At 44.8% G+C, this 25328-nt stretch overlaps 1 protein-coding gene across 1 annotated transcript in view; it reads right to left on the bottom strand.

Moving 5' to 3' along the window:
- The window catches only part of PAPPA (pappalysin 1), a 231247-nt gene that overhangs the window by 173691 nt on the left and 32228 nt on the right, over positions 1-25328 (bottom strand). Inside the window, exon 3 of the mRNA XM_067471886.1 lies at positions 20861-21932. Within this exon, the coding sequence (XP_067327987.1) occupies positions 20861-21932 (1072 nt within the window). The remainder of the gene's footprint in view (positions 1-20860; positions 21933-25328) is intronic.

The following is a 25328-nucleotide window of genomic DNA, read 5'->3' as shown; positions in this document are numbered from 1 at the left end:
AAGGGAGCCGGTCATGGGGAAGGGATCGAACACGGAGAACAATTGAGCGCCGGCTCTGCTCGTGCACCCGGTGGCCAGGTGGAGCAGGAACGAAAGGGGCTAGGCGAGGTTCAAGGGCCCGGGCCCTTTGGGAAGAGGATCGCCCGGTAGCGAGGCAAGAAAGCCGAGGCTCCCCCCGGACTGCTAGGGCTGTTGTGAGCTGAGGGGGCGCTCCTCATGTGGCGGTCGAGGGGCATTTACAGAGGCGCCTCTGCGCCCCTGGCAAAAAAAGTGTTCTGCGACCACTTACTTTACGTAATGGACGAGCCGCCCCTGTGTATCTCCTGTTACAAACCATCACAAAGTTTAATATCATCTGGAGAGGCCCTGCTCTCGTTCCCTCCGCCATCACCAACGCGATTGGTGGGGACGAGGGATGGGGCCTTCTCGGCAGTGGCCCCCCGTCTGTGGAACTCTCTCCCCAGCGACATCAAACTGGCCATCTCCCTCCTGTCCTTTAGAAGGAAACTGAAAACTTGGCTATGGAACCAGGCATTCGACCAATGAATAGCAGTAAGCAGAAAGAAGACTTAGGCAACTCGTGACAATGAATTAACCCAGAGTTGTGACAATGAATTAACCCAGGCTTCTTAGAATCGTAAAGGTAAAGGATTCCCCTTGACATTATGTTTACTTGTGTCCAACTCTGTGGGGTGGTGCTCATCTCCACTTCTAAGGCGAAGAGCCAGCATTATCCTTAGACACCTCCAAGGTCATGCCATCAGCATGACTGCATGGAGTGCTGTTACCTTCCCACCAAAGCGATACCTACTGATCTACTCGCATTTGCATGTTTTCAAACTGCTAGGTTGGCAGAAGCTGGGGCTAATACTGGGAGCTCACCCCACTCCGCGGATTCAAACTGCCATACATTCGGCCAACAGGTTCTGTAGCTCAGCAGTTTAACCTGCTGCACCACTGAGGGCTCTAGAATCTTAGAATTGTAGAAATGCAGTTTTTGTAAATGTTGCTTCAGTATACAATTGCATCCATGGACACAGCAAATCACCAAATTTCTAACACTGCAGTAACTCAAAGCATCCACCAAGCATTCAGAAAGATAGCTTAGGTCTCCAAAGGAAAAGGATGGTGTCCAATTCTGGGCACCACAATTCAAGAGAGATATTGACAAGCTGGAATGTGTCCAGAGGAGGGCAACTCAAATGATCAAGGGTCTGGAGAACAAGCCCTATGAGGAGCAGCTTAAAGAGTTGGGCATGTTTAGCCTGAAGAAGAGAATGCTGAGAGGAGACATGATAGCTATGTATAAATAGGTGAGAGGAAGTCATAGGGAAGAGGGAGCAAGCTTGTTTTCTGCTTCCCTGGAGACTAGGACGCGGAACAATGGCTTCAAACTACAAGAAAGGAGATTCCATCTGAACACGAGGAAGAACTTCCTGACTGTGAGAGCTGTTCAGCAGTGGAACTCTCTGCCCCGGAGTGTGGTGGAGCCTCCTTCTTTGGAAGCTTTTAAACAGAGGCTGGATGGTCATCTGTCGGGGGTGATTTGAATGCAATTTTCCTGCTTCTTGGCAGAATGGGGTTGGACTGGATGGCCCATGAGATCTCTTCCAACTCTATGATTCTATGCCAAATTCCCAAGGAAATAAGTGCAAGATTTTCAGTGTCTCGCCCTTTGCTAGAATTTGGCGATCCCAACTCTTGAGAAACTGTCAGAAAACGTTGGATCGCCCTAACGAAATTTGGTGACACTGCTGTCTGGTTTCTCTACCCTCAGATAGGATGGAACATTTTGAGAGACCCATAACAGAAAGCGTAAAGGAAGGAAGAGAAGATGCCGTATGTGTGTGCGTACGCGCATGGGTGTGTTTTAGAAGCCAACAGGAAATCTGATGTCAAACCTGGTCTTGTGCATGAAAGGACATTGATCCTCTCTTGATGCCTCATTAGCAATGCAGACAAACACCTCATGGGAAAATACTGAGCGGATCAGATACTCGGTGCGCAGATACACGAAATGTGCATCCCCAACACAAGCCGAACTCCAGGCACTGCTCAGGAAGAGACGATTTTTGCTTCGCTTTAGAAGGAGAGGCAGGCAGCCACCCAAATGGACAAGAACCGGAGCACAGAAGCAAAGCGTCCTTTGGTCGTGTTACAGCCTCCTTCCCAATTGTATTTTATTACAATGTTTGAGCCTTTCAAGGTGACACATGGGACTGTTTCGGAAGCATGGCTGGGGATAGCATTGCCTTCCCAAGTAAGAATTCCAGCCTCAAAGGCAATTTTAATTCATTCCCCAAATTTCAAGCACTGCAGTCACTCCGTAGAGAAAAAGCAGGCAAAGCGATTCAGGGAATACAAACACAACAAATCAAAGAGGTCTAGTTATGAACCATTTCCAGGCTCCCACTCTTCCCAATGTTAGAAATGTAGGAACTAATGGGGAATTTCATTGGAAGGCAGAATACCGTGTATACTCGAGTATAAGCCGACCCGAATATAAGCCGAGGCACCTAATTATACCACAAAAAACTGGGAAAATGGATTGACTCGAGTATAAGCCGAGGGTGAGAAATGCAGTTGCTATTGGAAAATTTCAAAATTAAAATAGATACAAATATAATTTCATTAATTGAGCCATCAAGAGGTTAAATGTTTTTGAATATTTAAGATAAGACTGCCCAACTCTGATTAAATCATTCTGACCTTCTTCAATGCAAATGTGCTTGTGTATCCTCCTGTGATGATGTGTAACTGTTATTCTTATGGCTATGTGTTGTTTAAACAGTAGTTAATAAATAGTAAGTATGTAGGATTATATTTTGTTAGAGATAGTGGCTGGTTTGGCTTGAGCAGAGTTGCCGTAGCAACGGAGGTGGAGCCAACTATCACTTCACGGGGCAGCTGTTTGAAAGTGGCAGTCTGTAAGCCGGTGAGCTACAGGGAAGACTGATTTCTCTAGTGGGAAAATCAGGGAAGAGTCTGTGACCGGTAGAGTTACAGGGAAGACTGATTTCTCTAGTGGGAGAAACAGGGAACTAGTCTGTGACCAAGCAGCTCCACTGGCTGCCATTCATTTACCGGACCCAATTCAAGGTGCAGGTTCTTACCTACAAAGCCCTGAACGGTTTGGGACCCGCCTACCTGCGTGACCGTATCTCCATATACGAACCCACACGATCCCTTCGATCATCCGGAGAGGCCCTGCTCTCGATCCCACCAGCATCGCAGGCGTGATTGGTGGGGAAGAGAGAGAGGGCCTTTTCGGTGGTGGCCCCTCGACTCTGGAACTCACTCCCTAAAGACGGCAGACAGGCCCCAACTCTGGCAGTCTTCTAGTGTGCCTTCCCGGAATAATGATCCCATAGCACTTTGTCCTCTAAGCACTTTACATTTCTTTAGGTCTGCTCATATGCCCTTCCACAAACACCACTATCACCTTTTCGTTCATGTCCCAGCATTACTTCCAAATTTAATTTTACATTATTGATAATTTTGTATATTTTATTGTCTATGTTTTTTTTTAATTTTAATTGCTTGTATGGTTGTTTATTGCTTGTATTGTATTTGGGCTCGGCCTCACGTAAGCCGCACCAAGTCCCTTGGGGAGATGGTAGCGGGGTACAAATAAAGTATTATTATTATTATTATTATTATTACTATTATTATTATTATTTACCACTGAAGCAGTACCTATTTATCTACTCACATTTGCATGTTTTCGAACTGCTAGGTTGGCAGAAGCTGGGGCTGACAGCGGAAGCTCACATCACTCCCCAAATTTGAACCTGTGACCTTTCAGTCAACAACTTTACCAGCTCAGTGGTGTAACCCACTACGCTACCGGGGACTCCTTACTACTCTATTATTCTATGAATCAGAGGGGGGAAATGCCTTTCCCTCTTTGTAAAAGTTACGTTAAGAAAGTAAATAATGAGACATTTACTTCCTCGGCATGACATCCAAAATCTGAGGTTGCTTTGCTGTCCTTCTCCATTGCCAAGTCCCTTCCTCCCACCTCCAAAGCGGTACGCAAGACGCAACTTGGACTTCTTTTTTTCCCAGATTCCAAGATTTTGAGATTCCAGACTCCCCAAGCAAGCAGAGGTTAAACATGCAAATGTAAGTGGGCCTCCAAACTGCTGCTCGCTTTCCGTTGTGTGTTGCTAGAAGGGCAAATGGGGAGGGAGAAGGGGGAAAGGAAAGGGGGAAAAGACATTCTCCAAGTCAGAAATCCTGGTTGGTTCTACTCCTCTCCTCGAGCTGCATGTGTTTCTGCTTGTCACATGTGGTGCTCTCACGAACCGCTTGCTCTTCTGTGCCGCTGAGCCAGGTTCCTTGAATTCTTTAGGAGAATTACATTCTCAGAAGGAAGAGAAGCTACAGGAGTTGGCTTGCAACCAAGGGGCTCCAACCACTCTCCACGGACTCCCCCAATGGAAAAACCGACTGAAGACATTTCCAAAAGAGCACTATCATCACCTCCCCTGTTTCTTCTCATTCCCTCTGGTCCTAGTTGAAGTCACTCCTTCCAAAATAGCCCCAAGTTGGGTGTCCCCATGTCTCCGCTTCATTGAATCACCAAGTAAAGGCGAGTCCCTCAGGGACTCAATTGAGGGGATTGTTTCCGTTCCACGCAATGTTTATCTTGAGACAAGTGGTCAGATTTGTCCTGAAGGAGCAAACTATGTGATCACTGACACAGTTCTCATGTTCACCTTCTCCCTGTAGACTCAGAACAAACACATTGGTCTCTCTGCAGCCACTGATGATCCATCTTTCCATAGGGAAATGAGGAAAATAATGAGGATTCCCCTTCGAAATCTTGGCCTATGAGTTGTTTCCCTTCTTAACCTCCTTGTTTAGCATCTTTACTAACAATCCGCCACAATCACCACTCACAAAGAGCTTTATAAAGGACTGGGTTGTGGTGAAAGGACCGGGTTGTGGCGCAGCTGGTTGGGAGTCAGCTGCATTAAAATTACTACTGATCGAAAGGTCATGAGTTCGAAGCCAGCCCATGTTGGAGTAAGCTCCCAACCATTTGTCTAGCTTGCTGTCAACCTTTGCAGCCTGAAAAACAGTTGCATATGTCAAGTAGGAAATTTAGGTACCGCTTATGCGAGGAGGCTAATTTAACGAATTAATGATTGTGCAGAAATTATTAATACTTTGCATGTTTTAAACTATATATATGTGTGTTTGGATTAGCTACAGTAACACTGGAGCAGCCTATTTCAGAGATCCTCAGTCAGCGTTACCATGGAGACCAAGGCAAGCTGGCAGAAGGAGAAGTGGGAGGAGCCAAGTGGAGAGAGTTTTGAAAACAGACAGTTTGAGAGTCAGTTAGGACTTGATTTTGTATCTGAGAAGAGTAAAAGAGTGGAAGTGAAGAGTAGAGTGGGAGAGTGAAGTGTGAAGCAAAGAATTGTGGCTTTGGGAAGCCTGAATAGCTACTGGAGGTTTCTCAGTCTCAGGAGGCTGAAAGGAGAAACATAGCCAGTTTTCTTTAGTCAAGGGAAAGGCTAAAGGATAAGCTTGTTAATTTATTTGATCAAGGAAAGATCAAATAGGGAAGATATTCCTGTACTGAAACACTGTTTAGTAATAAGAGCTTCACCTCAGTAAGATACTGTGTAACCTGCAAGAGTGAAATGTTTACTAACCAAGTATTATTCAAAGTTCTATAAAATAAGTTACAATCTTGCAACCACACGCTTTGTACTCAATAAACCAGTTATCTTTTGTTGAAGACAGTCTCATCTCCATCCATTCTGCGTCTGTATTGCCATATCTCACAGTAATACCTCATATCTCATGTTGGTGGCAGTTACCATAGATTACATATAACAACTGGCCTCCACTATACCAGTTGGTGGCAGAATTCAGAGAAATAAACAATAAATCTCCCTCTACTCTCCTGCTACACGACAGCACGTGTGCTTTCTCTCCACTCTGATCACCTCCTCGCAATGATGCCATAAAACTCTCCAGCAGCGTGCAAAAGAATGAGGAAGTACTCCATCAGTGTCACAAGTGGACGGTGAAGCAACAGCTCCCCCAGTGGCCGGAATTCAAAAAGCATACCCTTATGAAGCTGGAAAGTTAAATAGCCTATGTATGTCTCTCTATATATGTTGTGTGTCTATGGCATTGAATGTTTGCCATGTATATGTGCATTGTGATCTGCCCTGAGTCCCCTGCGGGGAGAGAAGGGCAGAATATAAATACAGTAAATGAATAAATAAAGATATGCTGATAACCTTGGTCTAACAACACAAGCAAAAACTTTGAAACAGTCAAAACCCAACATAATAATAAGAAGAAGAAGAAGAAGAAGAAGAAGAAGAAGAACAACAACAACAACAACAACAACAACAACAACAACTTTATTTATACCCTGCCGCCATCTCTCCAAGGAGACTCGGGGCGGTTTACATGAGGCCAAGCCCAACAATGATATACATACAACGAAACACAGCATAAATATAAAGAAATGAAAATTCAATGCAAAACCATTATAAATAATACATCAACAATATAAAATCGCACATTTAAGACAAGGAAATCAGTCTCAGTGGGTAGGGCCAGTTCCAACAGATTAAAAATTAAAATGTCCTGAATGATCTCTCCAGCTACTTCAAAGATAACCACCTGAAGCCTAACCCTGCCAAAACACAAGTCTGTGCTTTCCACCTACGTAATCATGAAGGCAACAGGAAATTGAAAGTTGCCTGGGAAGGCCAAGAGCTCAAACACTGTTTCCATCCTAAATATCTTGGTGTCACCTTAGATTGAACACTATTATTTAGGAAACACTGAATGAACACCAAGCACAAAGTAGCTGCACACAGTAACATCCTGCGGAAATTTTTAATGCCACACAGAAGGAGCTAGCTTCTCTTTCAATGTTCTCATTAGCACTGCACATGGAAGTGAGAGCTGCTAAACATGCTGACACCCCAATGGCTACTATGAACATTAGGGCTCTGCACGGAACCATTTCCCTTTCTTTCATCCATCCTTTTGTTACTTTCGCTACCTTTGGGAGCACGTAACGGGAAGGTCTCTCTCAGTACGAAAATCAGCTCAACATGAAAGCAAGCAGGAGCTAATCCCAGCTCCTCGCCTGCTTTTTATGAACAGGTTGCACTTTTTTGGAAAGAGAAAGTGTGTGTGGCATGTATGCCCAGAAAGCATGCATGTCTGCCTGCAGCTGAGCACCTCCTCTAGAGTAAGAATGTGAACTTGCCTTCTTGCCTTGGAAGAGAGTGTGTATGTGGCGTGCAAGCCGAGAAAGCATGTGCACCTGTCTGCAGCCAAGTGCCTCCTCTGGAGTAAGAAAACTTGCCTCCTTACTTTGGAAAGTGCATGTGGTGTGCAGGCCCAGAAAGCGTGCACACCTGCCTGCAGCCACGCGCCTCCTCTGGAGTGAGAGAAATTGCCTCCTTGACTTGGAAAGTGCATGTGGCACGGAGGCCCAGAAAGCGTGTGCAGCTGCCTGTAGCCGAGCGCCTCCTCTGGAGTGAGAGAACTTGCCTCCTTGCCTTGGAAAGTACATGTGGCATGGAGGTCCAGAAAGCATGTGCAGCTGCCTGCAGCCAAGCACCTCCTCTGGAGTGAGAGAACTTGCCTCCTTGCTTTGGAAAGTGCATGTAGTATGGAGGCCCAGAAAGCGCATGTACCTGCCTGCAGCCAAGCGCCTCCTCTGGAGTGAGAGAACTTGCCTCCTTGCCTTGGAAAGTGCATGTGGCATGGAGGCCCAGAAAGAGTGCACACCTCCCTGTACCTCCTCTAGAGCAAGAAACAGTTGGGAAGGCTCCTTAAAGCATACACCTGCTTGCAGGTGAGCACCTCTACTCTAGAGCAAAACTTAAATGCCTAAAATGACAGGAAGGGGAGCCTGGCCGATGTTGTTGTTGTTCATTCGTTCAGTCGCTTCCAACTCTGTGTGGCCTCATGGACCATGGACCAGAGCTCTCTGTCGGCTGTCGCCACCCCCAGCTCCTTCAAGGTCAATCTAGTCACTTCAAGGATACAATCCATCCAGCTTGCCCTTGGTCAGCCACTCTTCCTTTTTCCTTCCATTTCCCCCAGCATAATTGTCTTCTCTAAGTTTTCCTGATTTCTCATGATGTGGCCAAAATGCTTCATCTTTGCCTCTAATATCCTTCCCTCCAATGAGCAGTTGGGCTTTATTTCCTGAAGTATGGACTGGTTGGGTCTTCTTGCGGTCCAAGGCACTCTCGGAACTTTCCTCCAACACCACAGTTCAAAAGCATCTCTCTTCCTTCACTCAGCCGATAGAAAATGGATTTTTCGGCACCCCAGAGTGAAAACAGGTATCTACTAGGCCTGGGTAACAACGCAAAAATTTGTTTCTAAAATTGATTTGTATTTTGGGGGGTGTTTTTGTTTCGATATTTAAAATAATTACAAAATTTTCCTTTTAAAAAGTTCTATATTTACGAAATTTCGTAAATAGTAAAAAATTAACGAATCGATTTCCGAAACAATAACGAATCGATTCGTTAATGGCAGGCGCGACCGCGAAATATGCTAAAAAACCTCCAAAAACTTCTGAAGCTTCCCTCTCCCTCTGTTGTTGACTGTTGGTGTGATATTATAATTTTTTTTGACTAATTAAACCATAAAACTGGCCCAGACATGCGGAAATAATAACGAAACGACCTCAGAACAATAACGAAACGAATACAATAACGAAATACGAAGCATTTACAAAACGTGTTTAAAAATTCGTTTTTTTTAATGATTGCTCCAGAATGGTTCGTTATCGTTTTGTAATTGGAAAAATTAACGAATTATTAACGAATTACGAATTAATGAAACGAAACCGCCCAGGCCTAGTATCTACTAGGCCTGGGTAACAACGGAAAAATTTGTTTCTAAAATCTATTCGTTTTTTGGGTTTTTTTGCATTTCGATATTTAAAAGAATTCCGAATTTTTTTAAAAAAAGTTCAATATTTACAAAATTTTGTAAATGGTAAAAAAATTACAAAACAATAACGAAACAATAACGAATCGATTCGTTAATGGCGGCCGCGATCACGCAATACGATAAAAAAACTTCTGAAGCTTCCCTCTCCCTCTGTTGTTGACTGTTGGTGTGATATTATATTTTTTTTTCACTAATTAAACAAAAAACAACTATAAAACTTGCCCCAGACATGCGGAAATAATAACGAAACGACCTCAAACTAAAAATGAAACGAATACATAACGAAATACGAAGCATTTACGAAACGAATTGAAAAATTCGTTTCGTTTTTAAGTTGCTCCAGAATGGTTCGTTATCGCTTCGTTAACAAAAAAAATAACGAATTTTTAACGAATTACGAATTAACGAAACGAAACCGCCCAGCCCTATTATCTACCCACCCGATTTTGGGAGGCTCCCAAAAAATCAGATCGGGAACCCCCACCAAAAGCCAGGACACAAAACAGGTCAAGGTTTACCTTAAATGCACAACCCAAATGAGCATACAACAGAGCTCCCAAATTTAGTTCTCCTGATGTTGATAGACTCCCAGTTCCCCAAAAGTCATAGTCATACTGATCTATAAAACGAGCCTTTGGTCTTCTGAATGTAGAGGTTATTCTCTTATTGTTGCTGAAGAGCTGATAGTGGACCGCTCCCTCCTCCTTTCCCAGCGTAATCCATGAGCCATGCTTAGCCTTCTTCCCAAGGTTATTTGGGTCCCATGATGGAGAATGTCACATGGGCCCCTGCCAAAGAGAACCAAGGAAGCCAGACTCAAGGGCTGCCAAAGTCACATTTCAAAGCCATGAGTGTAGCACTGGAAGGGGATCAAAGCCTTGTCATTAGAGTATTTCTTTGATGCATCTCTTTCGAAAGGCCAGTAAGTTTTGTATATGTTTTTCTGATTTGGGAAAATGTCTGAGATGGGAGATGGAATGGGAAGGGAATTCTGTGCGCTTTCGTGCGTCAAAATTTGGAGAGGGAACCCCTGAATGAGGCACAAATTCAAAGAAAGCAAAAACAATCCTCTTCTTCAGATGGGAAATGCCGGTGACACTTGGAAATAACTCTGAGATTGTTAGTGCACGCTTAAGCACAGTTTACAGTAAGCACAGACCACTCCTGAAAAAGACCTCCCTTGACTCCACGGTCTTGAACAACTACAGACCAATCTTGGGCAAGGTGCTGGAGCGGGTGGTTGCCTCTCAGCTCCAGGGTTTCCTGGATGACATCAACTATCCAGATCAGTCACAGTCTGGCTTCAGGCCTGGTCATGGTACTGAGATCACCTTGGTGGATGACCTCCGCAGGGAACTGGACAGGGAGAGTGTGTCCCTGCTGGTTCTCTTGGTCATCTCAGCGGCTTTCGATACCATCGATCATGGTATCCTTCTGGGACAACTCTCCGGGATGGGTCTTGGGGCACGGCTTTGTTGTGGCTCCAGTCTTTCCTGGAGGGTCATTCCCAGATGGTGAAGCTGGCTGACACCTGCTCGGACCCCTGGCCTTTGACCTGTGAGGTCCCACAAGGTTCCATTCTGTCCCCCATGCTTTTTAACATCTACATGAAACTGCTGGGAGAGGTCATCCAGAGTTTTGGAGTTCGGTGCCATCTCTATGCAGATGACACGCAACTCTAATACTCTTTTCCATATAACTCCAAGGAAGCCCCTCGGGTGCTGGACGAGTGCCTGGCCGCTGTGGCTGTCTGGATGAGGAGGAACAAGCTGAGGATCAATCCCGACAAGACAGAGGTCCTCCTGGTCGATCATAAACCGGATCAGGGTATAGGGTGGCAACTTGTGCTGGATGGGGTTGCATTCCCCCTGAAGTCATAGCTTGGGTGTCCTCCTGGACTCATCACTTACGCTTGAAGCTCAGGTGTTGGTGGTAGCCGGGAGGGCCTTTGCACAATTAAGACTCGTGCGCCAACTGCAACCATACCTCGTGAAGGCGGATCTGGCCAGGGTGGTCCATGCCTTAGTCACCTCCAGATTGGATTACTGTAATGCACTCTACGTGGGGCTGCCCTTGAAAACAGCCCGGAAATTTCAACTTGTACAACGGGCAAAAGCCAGGTTACTAACCGGTGCTTCTTGCAGGGAGTGGTCAACCCTCCTGTTTAAGGAGCTCCATTGGCTGCCATTCATTTTCTGGTCCCAATTCAAGGTGCAAGTTCTTACCTACAAAGCCCTGAACGGTTTGGGACCCGCCTACCTGCGTGACCGCATTTCTGTGTACGAGCCCACACGTTCTCTTCGATCATCTGGAGAGGCCCTGCTCACGCTCCCAACTCCATCGCAGGTGCGATTGGTGAGGACGAGGGAGAGGGCCTTCTCGGTAGTGGCCCCTCGACTCTGGAATTCACTCCCTAAGGACATCAGACATGCCCCAACGCTGGCAGTCTTTAGGAGGAGCCTGAAAACATGGTTGTTCCAGTGTGCCTTCCCAGAATAAGGAAAACTCTTAGCAATATGTCCTCAAATGCACTTTAATACTGACTTAGGATTGTCTGCGCGCCCTTATCTTTCTCTGAAAACCCTATTCTAATTTGCCTTACCTTGTTCATGCCCAGCACTTTTTGATTTTAAATTTGAATTATTACATTTGGCCCGGCCATAGGTTTTTAAATGCTGTATGTTTGATATTGTTATTGTCTATTGATTATTGTGTATTTTTCTGTTTTTGGGTTATTTTAACTGTTTTGTATTGATTATTGTTATTGCTTTTGTTTATTGATGTATTGTGGGTCTCATGTAAGCCACACCGAGTCCCTTGGTTTTTTTATTATTATTATTACATTTTCATGACTCTTTTTGTCACTGTAGATATCAGAATTTTCTTCCTCCCTGCGTAACATCCTAAGGTCCCAAACACTCACAGTTTAGCTGCTACGGCCCACATTTAGTGGCTGGAGGGAGAAAAGTGAACCAAAGAAGGCCACCTGGTTGCTTTTACATCATTGGAAGGATGTTATGCAAATAATAATAATAATAATAATAATAATAATAATTTTTATTTATACCCCGCCACCATCTCTCCTGATGGGGAATCGGAGCGGCTTACATGAGGCCAAGCCCAAAAACATATTACAGCAAAATAAAACCAAAACATAAACATCAAGCAAGCAAATCTCCTCTGCGGTTTAGTGAACTTTAAAGGCACTATCTAAGGTCCTGAAATGTATTCCCCAAAAAGTTTTAGTACCTTGGATAGCTCATTGAAAGCTCGAAGTAAAACCTGTCATCGTGCTATCACCGACTATTTCTTGGAAGCCATCTATTCTAAACTTGATACAGTTCCTCATGTTGTGGTGACGCCCAAATATACAAATATTTTCGTTGCTACTTCGTAACTGTAATTTTGCTACTGTTATGAATCGTAATGTAAATATACAGGCTTTGTTTCCATTCACTGGATCAAATTTGGCACAAATACCTGCTACGCCCCAATTTGAATACTGGTGGGGTTGGGTGGGGGCTTGATTTTTCATTTGGAAAAATGCTGTACTCGCAGAGCTCAGTGTATTTTGTTGTCAGTGTTGACTTTGGTGGAGAGGTGGCTGCCAAGGTAGCAGAAATGGTCAACATTTTCTAATGTTAAACCATTAAGCTGTATCTCTGGCATTGGAAAGGGATTGGCTGGCGACTGCTGGAAGAGCACTTTGGTTATCTCGATGTTTAATGACAGGCCGAGCTTCTCGTATGCTTCTGTGAAGGTGTTTAGAGCGGCTTGTAGGTCTTCTTCTGAATGCGCACAGATGACATTGTCATCAGCATATTAGAGTTCTATAACAGATGTTGTTGTAACCTTGGTTTTGGCTTTCAGTGTGCCAACTGAGGTTAAACAGTTTGCCATCTGTCTGATAGATGATTTCCACTCCGGTGGGAAGCTTCCCATCAACAAGTGAAGTATCATAGCAATGAAGATGTAGAATAAGGTTGGGGCAATAACACATCTCTGTTTGACACCTGATTACACCTTAAATGGGTAGGAGCCCCCGGTGGCACAGTGGGTTAAAGCCCTGTGCCAGCAGGACTAAAGACCGACAGGTCGCAGGTTCGAATCTGGGGAGAGCGCGGATGAGCTCCCTCTATCAGCTCCAGCTCCTCATGCGGGGACATGAGAGAAGCCTCCTACAAGGATGATAAAAAAACATCAAATCATCCGGCGTCCCCTGGGCAACATCCTTGCAGACGGTCAATTCTCTCACACCAGAAGCGACTTGCAGTTTCTCAAGTCACCCCTGACATGACCAAAAAAACCTTAAATGGGTCACTTTGGGAGCCACTGCTGTCCAAGTCTGTTGCCATCATTTCATCATGAAGGGAGGAATACGTCCAGAGGAGGCCGACTCAAAGGATCAAGGGTCTGGAAAAGAAGCCCTATGAGGAGCGGCTGAATGAGCTGGGCATGTTTAGAGAAGAGAAGGCTGATAGGAGACGTGATGAGGGCCATGGATCAAGATGTGAGAGGAAGTCATAGGGAGGAGGGAGGAAGCTTGTTTTCTACTGGAGACTAGGACGCAATGAAGCAATGTAAGAAAGGAGATTCCACCTGAACATTTGAAAGGACTGTAAAAGATGTTAGGGTTAGAAAAGATGAAGGCAGGATCATCAAGTTTGCAGACGACACCAAATTGGGAGGGATAGCCAATACTCCAGAGGACAGGAGCAGGATTCAAAACGATCTTGACAGATTAGAGAGATGATGGGCCAAAACTAACAAAATGAAGTTCAACAGTGGCAAATGCAAGATACTCCACTTTGGCAGGAAAAACGAAATGCAAAGATACAGAAGGGGGGACAATGCCTGGCTCGAGAGCAGTACGTGTGAAAAAGATCTTGGAGTCCTCGTGGACAGCAAGTTAAACATGAGCCAACAATGTGATGTGGCAGCAAAAATAGCCAATGGGATTTTGGCCTGCATCAATAGGAGAATAGTGTCTAGATCTAGGGAAGTCATGCTATCCCTCTATTCTGTTTTGGTTAGACCACATCTGGAATATTGTGTCCAATTTTGGGCACCACAATTCAAGAGAGATATTGACAAGCTGGAATGTGTCCAGAGGAGAATGACTAAAATGATAAAAGGTCTGGGAGAACAAGCCCTATGAGGAGCAGCTTAAGGAGCTGGGCATGTTTAGCCTGAAGAAGAGAAGGCTGAGAGGGGATATGATAGCCATGTATAAATATGTGAGAGGAAGCCACAGGGAGGAGGGAGCAAGCTTGTTTTCTGCTTCCCTGGAGACTAGGACGCGGAGCAATGGCTTCAAACTACAAGAGAGGAGATTCCATCCGAACATGAGGAAGAACTTCCTGACTGTGAGAGCCGCTCAGCAGTGGAACTCTCTGCCCCGGAGTGTGGTGGAGGCTCCTTCTTTGGAAGCTTTTAAACAGAGGCTGGATGGCCATCTGTCAGGGGTGATTTGAATGCAATATTCCTGCTTCTTGGCAGGGGGTTGGACTGGATGGCACATGAGGTCTCTTCCAACTCTTTGATTCTATGATTCTATGATTCTATGATTCTATGTTCAGCAGTGGAACTGTCTGCCCCAGAGTGTGACGGAGGCTCCTTCTTTGGAGTCTTTGAAACAGAGGCTGGATGGCCATCTGTCAGGGGTGCTTTGAATGCAATTTTCCTACTTCTTGGCAGAATGGGGTTGGACTAGATGGCCCATGAGGTCTCATCCAACTCTAGGATTCTATTAATCTAGCCATAGAATTCAGACCATCAGAAGAATAGGTTTTCTTTCTATACGACAGGGTTGGTCAAAGTGAAGCCTTCCAGACATCAACAAATTTCAGACCATTGTTTGTCTCTTTGTCAACCGTTTCCTTGTATTACGAAGGAGCTGACTCACCACGGCAAAGGAGAGAGGCATGGTCGAAAAAAAAAATCATATCAATATCCAAGAACGAGGTTCCACCCTTTCCTTTGTGCAGTTAACTTTACATCTTTTGGTCGGATTTCAAGATGGAAATTTTCCTGGCCCCTTTCCCACAGGTTTCCCCTTTCTGTCAAACAGTGCTATATTTTGGTAAACTCCTTCTATTAATAGCCGCTTTGTGTGGCTATTAAAAAACACAGAGGCTCGCTTAGTAGCCATAAGTCACAATCCGCTCCAGACGAACAGCTGTGGATGTCGAGAGGCGCACCAGGTTTCGACGTCATCGCGCAGAGCCCCCTTCCTGGCACGGGATCAGAACAGAATGAGCACATAAACATGACTGCCAACTTGGAGGGGGAAATGGGAGGGGGTATCCCCACCTCCTTGTAACAGAGGAGCCGAAGAAAGCTGGAATTTGACACATGGAGCTGGGATAGAGCTGTAAGTTTTTCGGGCTGTATGGCCATGTTCTAGAAACTATCTCTCCTGACGTTTCACCTGAACAGACAAGCATCCCGAGTTCTGAGAATGGCCTGAAAGCATGCTTGCTCCATCCATGTTCAACATCTACACAAATGACCAGCCACTGCTAGAAGGGACAGAGAGCTTCATCTATGCTGATGATCGTGCCATAACTGCTCAAGCAGGGAGCTTTGAGATGGTTGAACAGAAGCTCTCCGAAGCTCTAGGTCAGGGATCCTGAAACTACGGCCCGCGGGCCACTTCCGGACCGCCAAGGGCACTTATCTGGCCCGCAGAGGAACGCCCCCCGCCCCACACAGTGCCCCTCCTTTGGCTGGCTTACACTATCTGTCAGGCCCGATGGGCAGCGTGAGCCAGCCAAGGGCAGCTGCTCCACGCGGCCTACTCTCGCGTAAAGACCTCACGAGGTGTTTTAATTTAAAATAAAATACGGGAAGGGTTTGGTGGGCCTTGACCTTGAGTTTTGGAGTTGTAGTTCACCTACATTCAGACTGCACCATGGACTCAAAACAATAATGGATCTGAACCAAACTTGGCACAGATACTCAATGTGCCCAAATCTGAACACCGGTGGAGTTTGGGAAAAATAGACCTTGACATTTGGGAGATGTAGTTGCTGGGATTTATAGTTCACCCACAATCAAAGAGCATTTTGAACTCCACCAACGATGGCTCTGGACCAAACTTGGCACTCAGAACTCCCATGACCAACAGACAATACTGGAAGAGTTTGGTGGGCATTAACCTTGAGTTTTGGAGTTGTAGTTCACCTGCATCCAGAGAGCACTGTGGACTCAAACAATGATGGATCTGGACCAAACTTGGTACACAGAACTCCCATTACCAACAGAAAAGGAGCCCTATGAGGAAGGGTTTAGTGGGCATTGACCTTGACTTTTGGAGTTGTAGTTCTCCTGCATCCAGAGAGCACTTTGGACTTAAACAATGATGGATCTGGATCAAGCTTGGCACAAATACTCAATACGTCCAAATGTGAACACTGGTGGAGTTTGGGGGAAATAGACCTTGACATTTGGGAGTTGTAGTTGCTGGGTTTTATAGTTCACCTACAATCAAAGAGCATTTTGAACTCCACCAATGACGGAACTGAACCAAACTTGGCACACAGAACTCCATGACCAACAGACGATAATGGAAGAGTTTGGTGGGCATTGACCTTGAGTTTTGGAGTTGTAGTTCACCTGCATCCAGAGAGCACTGTGGACTCAAACAATGATGGATCTGGACCAAACTTGGTACACAGAACTCCCATTACCAACAGAAAAGGAGCCCTATGAGGAAGGGTTTAGTGGGCATTGACCTTGACTTTTGGAGTTGTAGTTCTCCTGCATCCAGAGAGCACTTTGGACTTAAACAATGATGGATCTGGATCAAGCTTGGCACAAATACTCAATATGTCCAAATGTGAACACTGGTGGAGTTTGGGGGAAATAGACCTTGACATTTGGGAGTTGTAGTTGCTGGGTTTTATAGTTCACTTACAATCAAAGAGCATTTTGAACTCCACCAATGACAGAACTGAACCAAACTTGGCACACAGAACACCATGACCAACAGACGATAATGGAAGAGTTTGGTGGGCATTAACCTTGAATTTTGGAGTTATAGTTCACCTACAATCAAAGAGCATTTTGAACTCCAGAAATGATGGAACTGAACCAAACTTGGCACACAGAACTCCCATGACCAACAGACAATACTGGAAGAGTTTGGTGGGCATTAACCTTGAGTTTTGGAGTTGTAGTTCACCTGCATCCAGAGAGCACTGTGGACTCAAACAATGATGGATCTGGACCAAACTTGGTACACAGAACTCCCATTACCAACAGAAAAGGAGCCCTATGAGGAAGGGTTTAGTGGGCATTGACCTTGACTTTTGGAGTTGTAGTTCTCCTGCATCCAGAGAGCACTTTGCACTTAAACAATGATGGATCTGGATCAAGCTTGGCACAAATACTCAATATGTCCAAATGTGAACACTGGTGGAGTTTGGGGGAAATAGACCTTGACATTTGGGAGTTGTAGTTGCTGGGTTTTATAGTTCACCTACAATCAAAGAGCATTTTGAACTCCACCAATGATGGAACTGAACCAAACTTGGCACACAGAACTCCATGACCAACAGACGATAATGGAAGAGTTTGGTGGGCATTGACCTTGAGTTTTGGAGTTGTAGTTCACCTGCATCCAGAGAGTACTGTGGACTCAAACAATGATAGATTGGGACCAAACTTAGCACAAATACTCAATATGCCCAGATGCGGACACCGATGGCATTTGGGGAAAATAGACCTTGACATTTGGGAGTTGTAGTTGCTGGAATTTCTAGTTCACCTACAATCAAAACACATTCTGAACTCCACTAACAATAGAATTGGGCCAAACTTTCCACAAAGAACCTCCATGAGCAACAGAAAAGAATGTGGTCTTTGGTGACCCCTCAGACATCCCCTCACAACCCCCCCAGGGGCCGCGACCCTCAAGTTGAGAAATGCTGCTCTTAAGCAAGGCAGCTCTGGTAGGGCGAGCTTCCCATGTGCCGGTTGTGACTTTCAACCCCATCCCAAAAATGTAGCCACTGCAAAATGGAGAGACAGAGCTCTCCATCTTTTCTTTGCCAGCTCCCAGGAGATCAATGAAACGTTTGCAGAGCTAGTAACTTTGGTGGCTTTATTTACAAGGCCGCACTAAAACTCACCTGAGCTCATAAATACGTGTCTACTTCCATGTGACAGTTATTGCTCAAGATGGGACCACTCTGGCTTTTAAAAAAGAAACAAAAAGCTTCTCGGGATTCATAGATCTGTACAGGTTTTTTTTCTCTCTCTCTCCTTCTTGAAGCAATAATTCCCGAGCAATAAAACTTCATCTGTTTTCATTGCCTAACTTTTAACATCCTGATTTAGTTTATTGCCAGAATAAAACTTTCATTAAAACGCATTGCATTCTCTTACACTGGGGAACAATTTTACACGCGCAAAGAGATAATATCCATCAAATGGCTTTAAGCAAGTCAGAAGGCATGGGAAGACCAGGTGAAAGCAAAAACGGTACGAAGCAGATTTCGGCCACAATACCATCAAAGCTTTGACAAATTCCAAAATGCTGCCAGTTCTTGGCAGTGATGTATTATTTGCAAGCCACTGCAAATAAAGGGTAACTCAAAATCAAAGGCTCAATCCTATAGAACAGTGGTTCTCAACCTTCCTAATGCTGTGACTCCTTAATACATTGCTCCATCAATGCTCAACATTTACACAAATGACCAGCCACTGCCAGAAGGGACAGAGAGTTTCATCTATGCTGATGATCGTGCCATCACCACTCAAGCAGGGAGCTTTGAGATGGTTGAACAGAATGTCTCCAAAGCTTTAGGTCCATGGTTCTCAACCTTCCTAATGCTGTGACTCCTTAATAGATAGAGAGAGAGAGAGAGAGAGGAGGGATAGATAGATAGATAGATAGATAGATAGATAGATAGATAGGCAGACAGATGGTCAGACAGACAGGAGGGATAGATAGACAGACAGACAAAAAGGAGAGATAGATAGAGAGATTGTGAGAGAGAGAGAGAGAGAGAGACAGACAGACAGACAGACAGACAGACAAGATGGATGGATGGATGGATGGATGGATGGATGGATAGATAGGATAGATAGATAGATAGATAGTAGGGCTGGGCAGTTTCGTTCGTTAATTTTGTAATTCGTTATTAATTCGTATTTAAATTAGCTTACGATCCGATATTGAGCCATGCAGGAATAGTGTAAGGAGTAAATTAGATTTGAAACAATTTTTTCAATTTATTTCGTTATTGTTTCGTTATTATTTCGAAATTATTTCGTAATTTTTTCGTAATTATTTCGTAATTATTTTTGCATGTCTGGTGCAAGTTTTATAGTTGTTGTTTGTTTTATCACACCAACAGTCAACAACAGAAGGAGAGGGAAGCTTCAGAAGTTCCCCCTGTCCCATTTGGAGGTTTTTTTAGCATATTGCGCGATCGCATCCGCCATTAACAAATCAATTCGAAATTAACGAAATTTCGTAAATAACGAAATTTTAAAATCTCAAAATTTAGGATGTATTTAGAATTTGGAAACGCTAGTGCCCCCTGGAAATGAATCGAGTTTAGAAACAATTTTTTCCGTGGTTACCCAGGCCTAATAGATAGATAGATAGATAGATAGATAGATAGATAGATAGATAGATGGATGAATGGATGGACGGAGAGAGAGAGAGAGGAAGAGAGATAGACAGACAGACGGGATAGATAGATAGATAGATAGATAGATAGATAGATAGACAGACAGACAGACGGGATAGATAGATAGATAGATAGATAGATAGATAGATAGATAGACAGACAGACAGACAAGAGGGATAAATAGACAGACAGACAAGATTGATAGATAGATCCCTCCATCAATGTTCAACTTTTACACAGATGATCAGCCACTACCAGAAGGAACAGAAAGTTTCATCTATGCTAATGATCATCCCATCACCGCTCAAACAGGGAGCTTTGAAATGGTTTAACAGAAGTTCTCCGAAGCTTTAGGTCCATGGTTCTCAACCTTCCTAATGTTGTGACTCCTTAATACATCGCTCCATCAATGTTCAACATTTACACAAATGATCAGCCACTGCCAGAAGGAACAGAGAGTTTCATCTATGCTGATGATCGTGCCATCACCGCTCAAACAGGGAGTTTTGAAATTGTTTAACTGAAGCTCTATGAAGCTTTAGGTCCATGGTTCTCAACCTTCCTAATGCCGTGACCTCTTAATACAGATCAAAGAGCACTCTGGAACCAACAATGGCCCTGGACCTAACTTGGCACACAGAACCCCAATGACCAACTGAAAATACTGGAGAAGTTTTGGGGGGAACTGACCTTCATTTCTGGGAGTTGTAGTTCACTTACATCCAGAGACACTGTGACCACCACCAATGATGGATCTGGACCAAATTTGGCACACAGAACCTCCATGAGCAACTGAACCTACTGGAGGGATTTAAGGGGACTGACCCACCGTGGTGCAAGCTGTAGTTTAGCCTGAAGCCACAGATCACATTGAACTTACTAATGATGCATCTAGAGCAAAGTTGCCCAACCTGACAAACTTTAACTACTGATGGAGTTTCAGGGGGTTAACCTTATGCAAACCTTATTTATTTACTATTTATTTATTATACTTGTATACCGCCCCTCTCAGCCCGCAGGCGACTCGAGGCGGTTTTATGAATTTTGTAAAATAAAATAATAACGTTTCAAGGGTATCCATGCTAGTTGATAAATAAATGCAATTAAGTAATTGCAAATCCTTATGATTAATCAATTGCAAGTAACCAATTAGAACTAGTTCAGGGCATGGTGGTCTGGGAGCTATACAGTAATGAAGAGAGCATAGATCAATCTGGTATGTTTACAAGGACCTTATTTAAGACAGTGCCTACCTGTGAGGAGAATGTGGGTCAAAGCATGTCTTGGTGACATCTGTTATCTCTGGGTTGCAGCAATCCCCGCCATCAAAGTTGTACTTCTCGTAGTTACAATCCATGTCACACACACCGTTCTGCTTTTTCCTGTTGAATGACACATGGCGCACGTGCCGGCAGTCCCCTCCATCATATCCAGTCAAGGTATGGTTGCACTCCGGGTCACAGTTCTCATCCCCAATCTTACTAATTTCGCAATTGGCCAGGATGAGGCGATGTCGCAGGGTGGAGTTCTTCACCTCCAACACCTCGAGTTCCCAAGTGATGTTGTAAGGACTGAAGGCATCATTCAGCTGCCGATGTTGGAATTCGATCTGTTTCAGGCCGATGGTTGGGTTCCGATGATGGTCATCGTAGATGTTCACCACACGGTAGCGGACGACCTTCTTGCGCCGAAAGTTTGGGAGGTTGTTGTAGCTGGTGATGACCTCCACGTTGTCACAGACTGTTTGCCCACATGGAGGAGGCTCAAGACCGGCATCCAACAAGTAGTCAGGATGGGAAAATAATTCAATCTGAGGAAGACTTGGACTATCTTTCATGGGGGACCAGATGCTTTTCACATTCAATAAAGTCTCCTGAAAAACTAGCTGAGGTAGAGGAGCATCTACTCCATGAGTCACCTGGGCCATGTCCATCAGAATCTCCTTCTGAGACCGAGCTGTCCGCCAAAGACTGAAATGTTCTATATAGCCTCGGTAATTCTGATTCAAGGCGTTGCCTCCAAGGAGGAGCACCTTGCACTTTGAGGTCAAAGAGCTGAAAATGCTTCCCACTTGTTCCCGACTTGTTGCCACTTGGGCACCATTCACGTAAAGCTTCATCAGGCGTCCATCGTAAGTGATGGCGAGGTGGACCCATTGGTTTGGGAGGTAGCTGCGGTGATCTGTGATGGTTGTGACCTTCCGGGCACGGTCCGTCTTCAAGGAAAAAAAATACCGGGGATCTCTCTTGCCCTGATCGCTCATGTTGGTAATTCCCAGGACCCATCCTCGGTCAAGGACGGTGTACGAACATTTGTCATAGAGACCTACATTCCACCCACACAAAGAAAAAGAAAGGGGAAAAATAAGTAAATATGGATAAGGGCAGAAGGGAAATTATTACTCTATTACATTAAATTAAAAATAGTCATCTATACACATAATAAAAAATATGCATGTGTGTAAGATAATAATATATTATATTATTATGCCAATAATATAATATATTGTACGTACATATAACTTGTAAGCCGCTCTGAGTCCCCTTCGGGGTGAGAAAGGCAGCATATAAATGCTGTAAATAAATAAATGATAACTAGCTGTATCTGGCCACGCGTTGCTGTGGCCCTCAGAAAACAGAGGATTTGCAGACATGAAGCAATCTGGGCTAGGAAACTCCTCCCACCAAAGGTTTCCTGCTAGCTAGTAGAAGCCAGGCTGTTAAGGTGCAAGGTGGTATGGAAAATAAAGTAATGAGAAGCTGCAAGGCTTTTCAGTTATATTCATGCTGGCCAAAACACTCAAAAAAGCCTCTTTGAAACAGAGGCTGAGTGGCCATCTGTTGGGGGTGCTTTGAATGTGATTTTCTTGCTTCTTCACAGAATGGGGTTGGCCTGGACGGCCCACCAGGTCTCTCCCAACTCTAGGACTTTCTGATTCTATAGTCTTCCCTTCCCTTCACCAATTTCTCCCTTTCTTTCTTTCTTTCTTTCTTTCTTTCTTTCTTTCTTTCTTTGTTCCTTCCCTGCCTCTTCCCTTCCTTTCCTCTCCCATCCCTGCCTCCTTTCCCTTCTTTCCTCTTTCCTTCTACCTTTCCTTCCATTCATAATCTTCTCTTCACCAATCCTTTTCTTCCTTTCTTCTCTCCTTTCCCTTTCTTTCCTCACCTTCCTCCAGGACAGTTTGTACGGGTTTTTAAAAGTTTTTTGGGGGGTGAGGGCGGTGTGAAAGGGGGGATATGGAGCCCAAGTGGGAGAGTTGCTGCCCTTCCCATGGTTCGCATCCTCCCTTCACTCAATTGGGGGGGGGGGGGTGCAGCCACTCCTGCAGTCAGGCTTGCCTTGCAATCCTCTGGTCTTGGGGGAAGAGTTACCTGGTAGCCACGTGGGCCTCATGGAGCTACTGCAGTGGCTCCAGCTGCTGCCAGGGCTTGCCTCGCCAAGCCCCCACCCCTCCGTTGGGCCAGGCCTTCTCCTTCCTTCCCTCTTTCCTTTCCTCAATCCCTCCCCTCCCCAAAAGAAAAAGGACTCTGTTTTCCTGCATGGAAAGGGACTCCATGGCAAGGCTTCTCTTCCCTCACAACGGATGGTGCTTCATTCTCGCACGATGGGGAGAAGGCCTTTTGTGCATGCTCTGTACGGCAGTTTTCTTTTTGTGGAGTTTTAAGTTATTTCCCCTTCATTTTTTTACGTTTTTTTGTTTGAAAGACATAGATCGGATTAGAATGTGTTTTGCTGCCAAATTTGGTGTCAATTCGTCCAGTAGTTTTTGAGTTCTGTTAATCCCACAAACGAACATTACATTTTTGTTTATATAGTTTACCCTACATCCAGAGAGCACACTGAACCCCACTGACAATGCATCCAGAGCAAACTTGCCCAGCATAACAAACTTTAAGTACTGATGGAGTTTCCCAGGGTTAACCTGGCATGATGTCAGTTGTTGCTAATCTACAATGTTACACATTTGGTACAATTGCAAAATTTACTTGTTCAAATAACCTGAGCAATGCCAGGTACCCAAGCTAGTTTCCAAAACGCAAGTGGACACAGCAGTAGGAGCACTAACCAATCTGTTGCCCAAGCCAAGGAGAATGAGCGAAAGGAGTCAAGTATCCAACCAAAGGTTAAGAATTGCTCAAAGCCAGTGACATCAATGGGACTTCCATCCGATGTCAGGAGCAGGTGGACAGAGATCTTGTGAAATTACACTAAGACAGACATCTCATTAACTTTATTTGACCTGCATGTTTGACGTCATTCATTTGGATCAACTTTTCAACAGATGGCTTTGTTTCCTAATTCTCAGCCCCCTCACCAAAAAAAGTCACCATTCCTAGAATTCTTTGGGTGATAGCTGGGAAGGGAGGAAAACATTCAAATACCTCTTTCAAAAGGAAAGAAAATTGTCCTATTAAAGGTGAAACCACATTATGTCGTGTAACAATGATCTCAAAGGTATGATTTAGGTCTCTGACAGTAAATCACAGACTTCTGATGAGATATCCAACCATGTTTTGTAGGTACCTACTGATCTACTCACATCTGCATGTTTTCGAACTGCTAGGTTGGCAGAAGCTGGGGCTAATGGCGGAAGCTCATCCCACTCCCCAGATTCGAACCTGCAACCTTTCGGTCAGCAAGTTCAGCATGGGCCTAGTTCCAAAGTTTTGTGAAAACCGAGTTGCTGTAAGTTTTTCAGGCTGTCTGGCCATGTTCCAGAAGCATTCTCTCCTGACGTTTCACCTGCATCTATGTCAAACATCTTCATAGGTTGTGAGGTATGTTGGAAACTAGGAAAATGGGTTGTTGATCTACTCATATTTGCATGTTTTCAAACTGTTAGGTTGGCAGAAGCTGGGGCTAACAGCGGAAGTTCACCCCACTCCCCAGATTCGAACCTCCGACCTTTCGGTCAGCAAGTTCAGCATGGGACTAGTTCCAAAGCTTTGTGAAAATTGAGTTGCTGTAAGTTTTTCAGGCTGTCTGGCCATGTTCCAGAAGCATTCTCTCCTGACGTTTCACCTGCAATTATGTCAAGCATCTTCTGAGGTTGTGGAGCTGAGGTTACAAGGTAAAATTCAATGCCACCAAGAACACAATTACAATATAAAACGTCAACATCAATAACATCATAACACTGTAATAAAACATAATTCAATAAATACTCATTAAAACAATGTCCAGTCCCGTTAGGTAGTTGTTCTGTTCTCATGTCTGCTACTCAGTATTCGCAAATGCTTGCTCAAATAAGATTCTTCCGAAATGCTAGGAGCGAAGAAGCCGATCTGATCTCCCTAGGAAGGGCGTTCCATAGTCGAGGGGCCACCACTGAGAAGGCCCAGTCTCTCGTTCACGCCAGCCGTGCTTGTGATAATGGCGGGACCGAGAGTAGGGCCTCTCCAGGTGATCTTAAGATCCTCAACGGTTCATAAGGGGAGATTCGTTCGGACAGGTAAGTTGGGCCAGAACCGTTTATAGGCTAAAGCCAGCACTTTGAATTGTGCCCGGTAGCAGATTGGCAGCCAGTGGAGCTGGCGCAACAGAGGAGTTGTATGCTCCCTGAGAGCCGCTCCAATTAGCAACCTGGCTGCCGTCCATTGGACCAATTGAAGCTTCCAGACAGTCTTCAAAGGCAACCCCATGTAGAGAGCGTTGCGGTAGTCTATACGGGATGTAACAAGAGCGTGGACTACCGTGGCCAAGTCAGACTTCCCAAGGTAA

Source organism: Anolis sagrei, chromosome 11 (assembly GCF_037176765.1).
Source record: "Anolis sagrei isolate rAnoSag1 chromosome 11, rAnoSag1.mat, whole genome shotgun sequence".
In the NCBI taxonomy this organism is placed as follows: domain Eukaryota; kingdom Metazoa; phylum Chordata; class Lepidosauria; order Squamata; family Dactyloidae; genus Anolis; species Anolis sagrei.
Note: the sequence above shows the minus strand (reverse complement) of the source record. Positions and strands in the feature narration are given on the sequence as shown.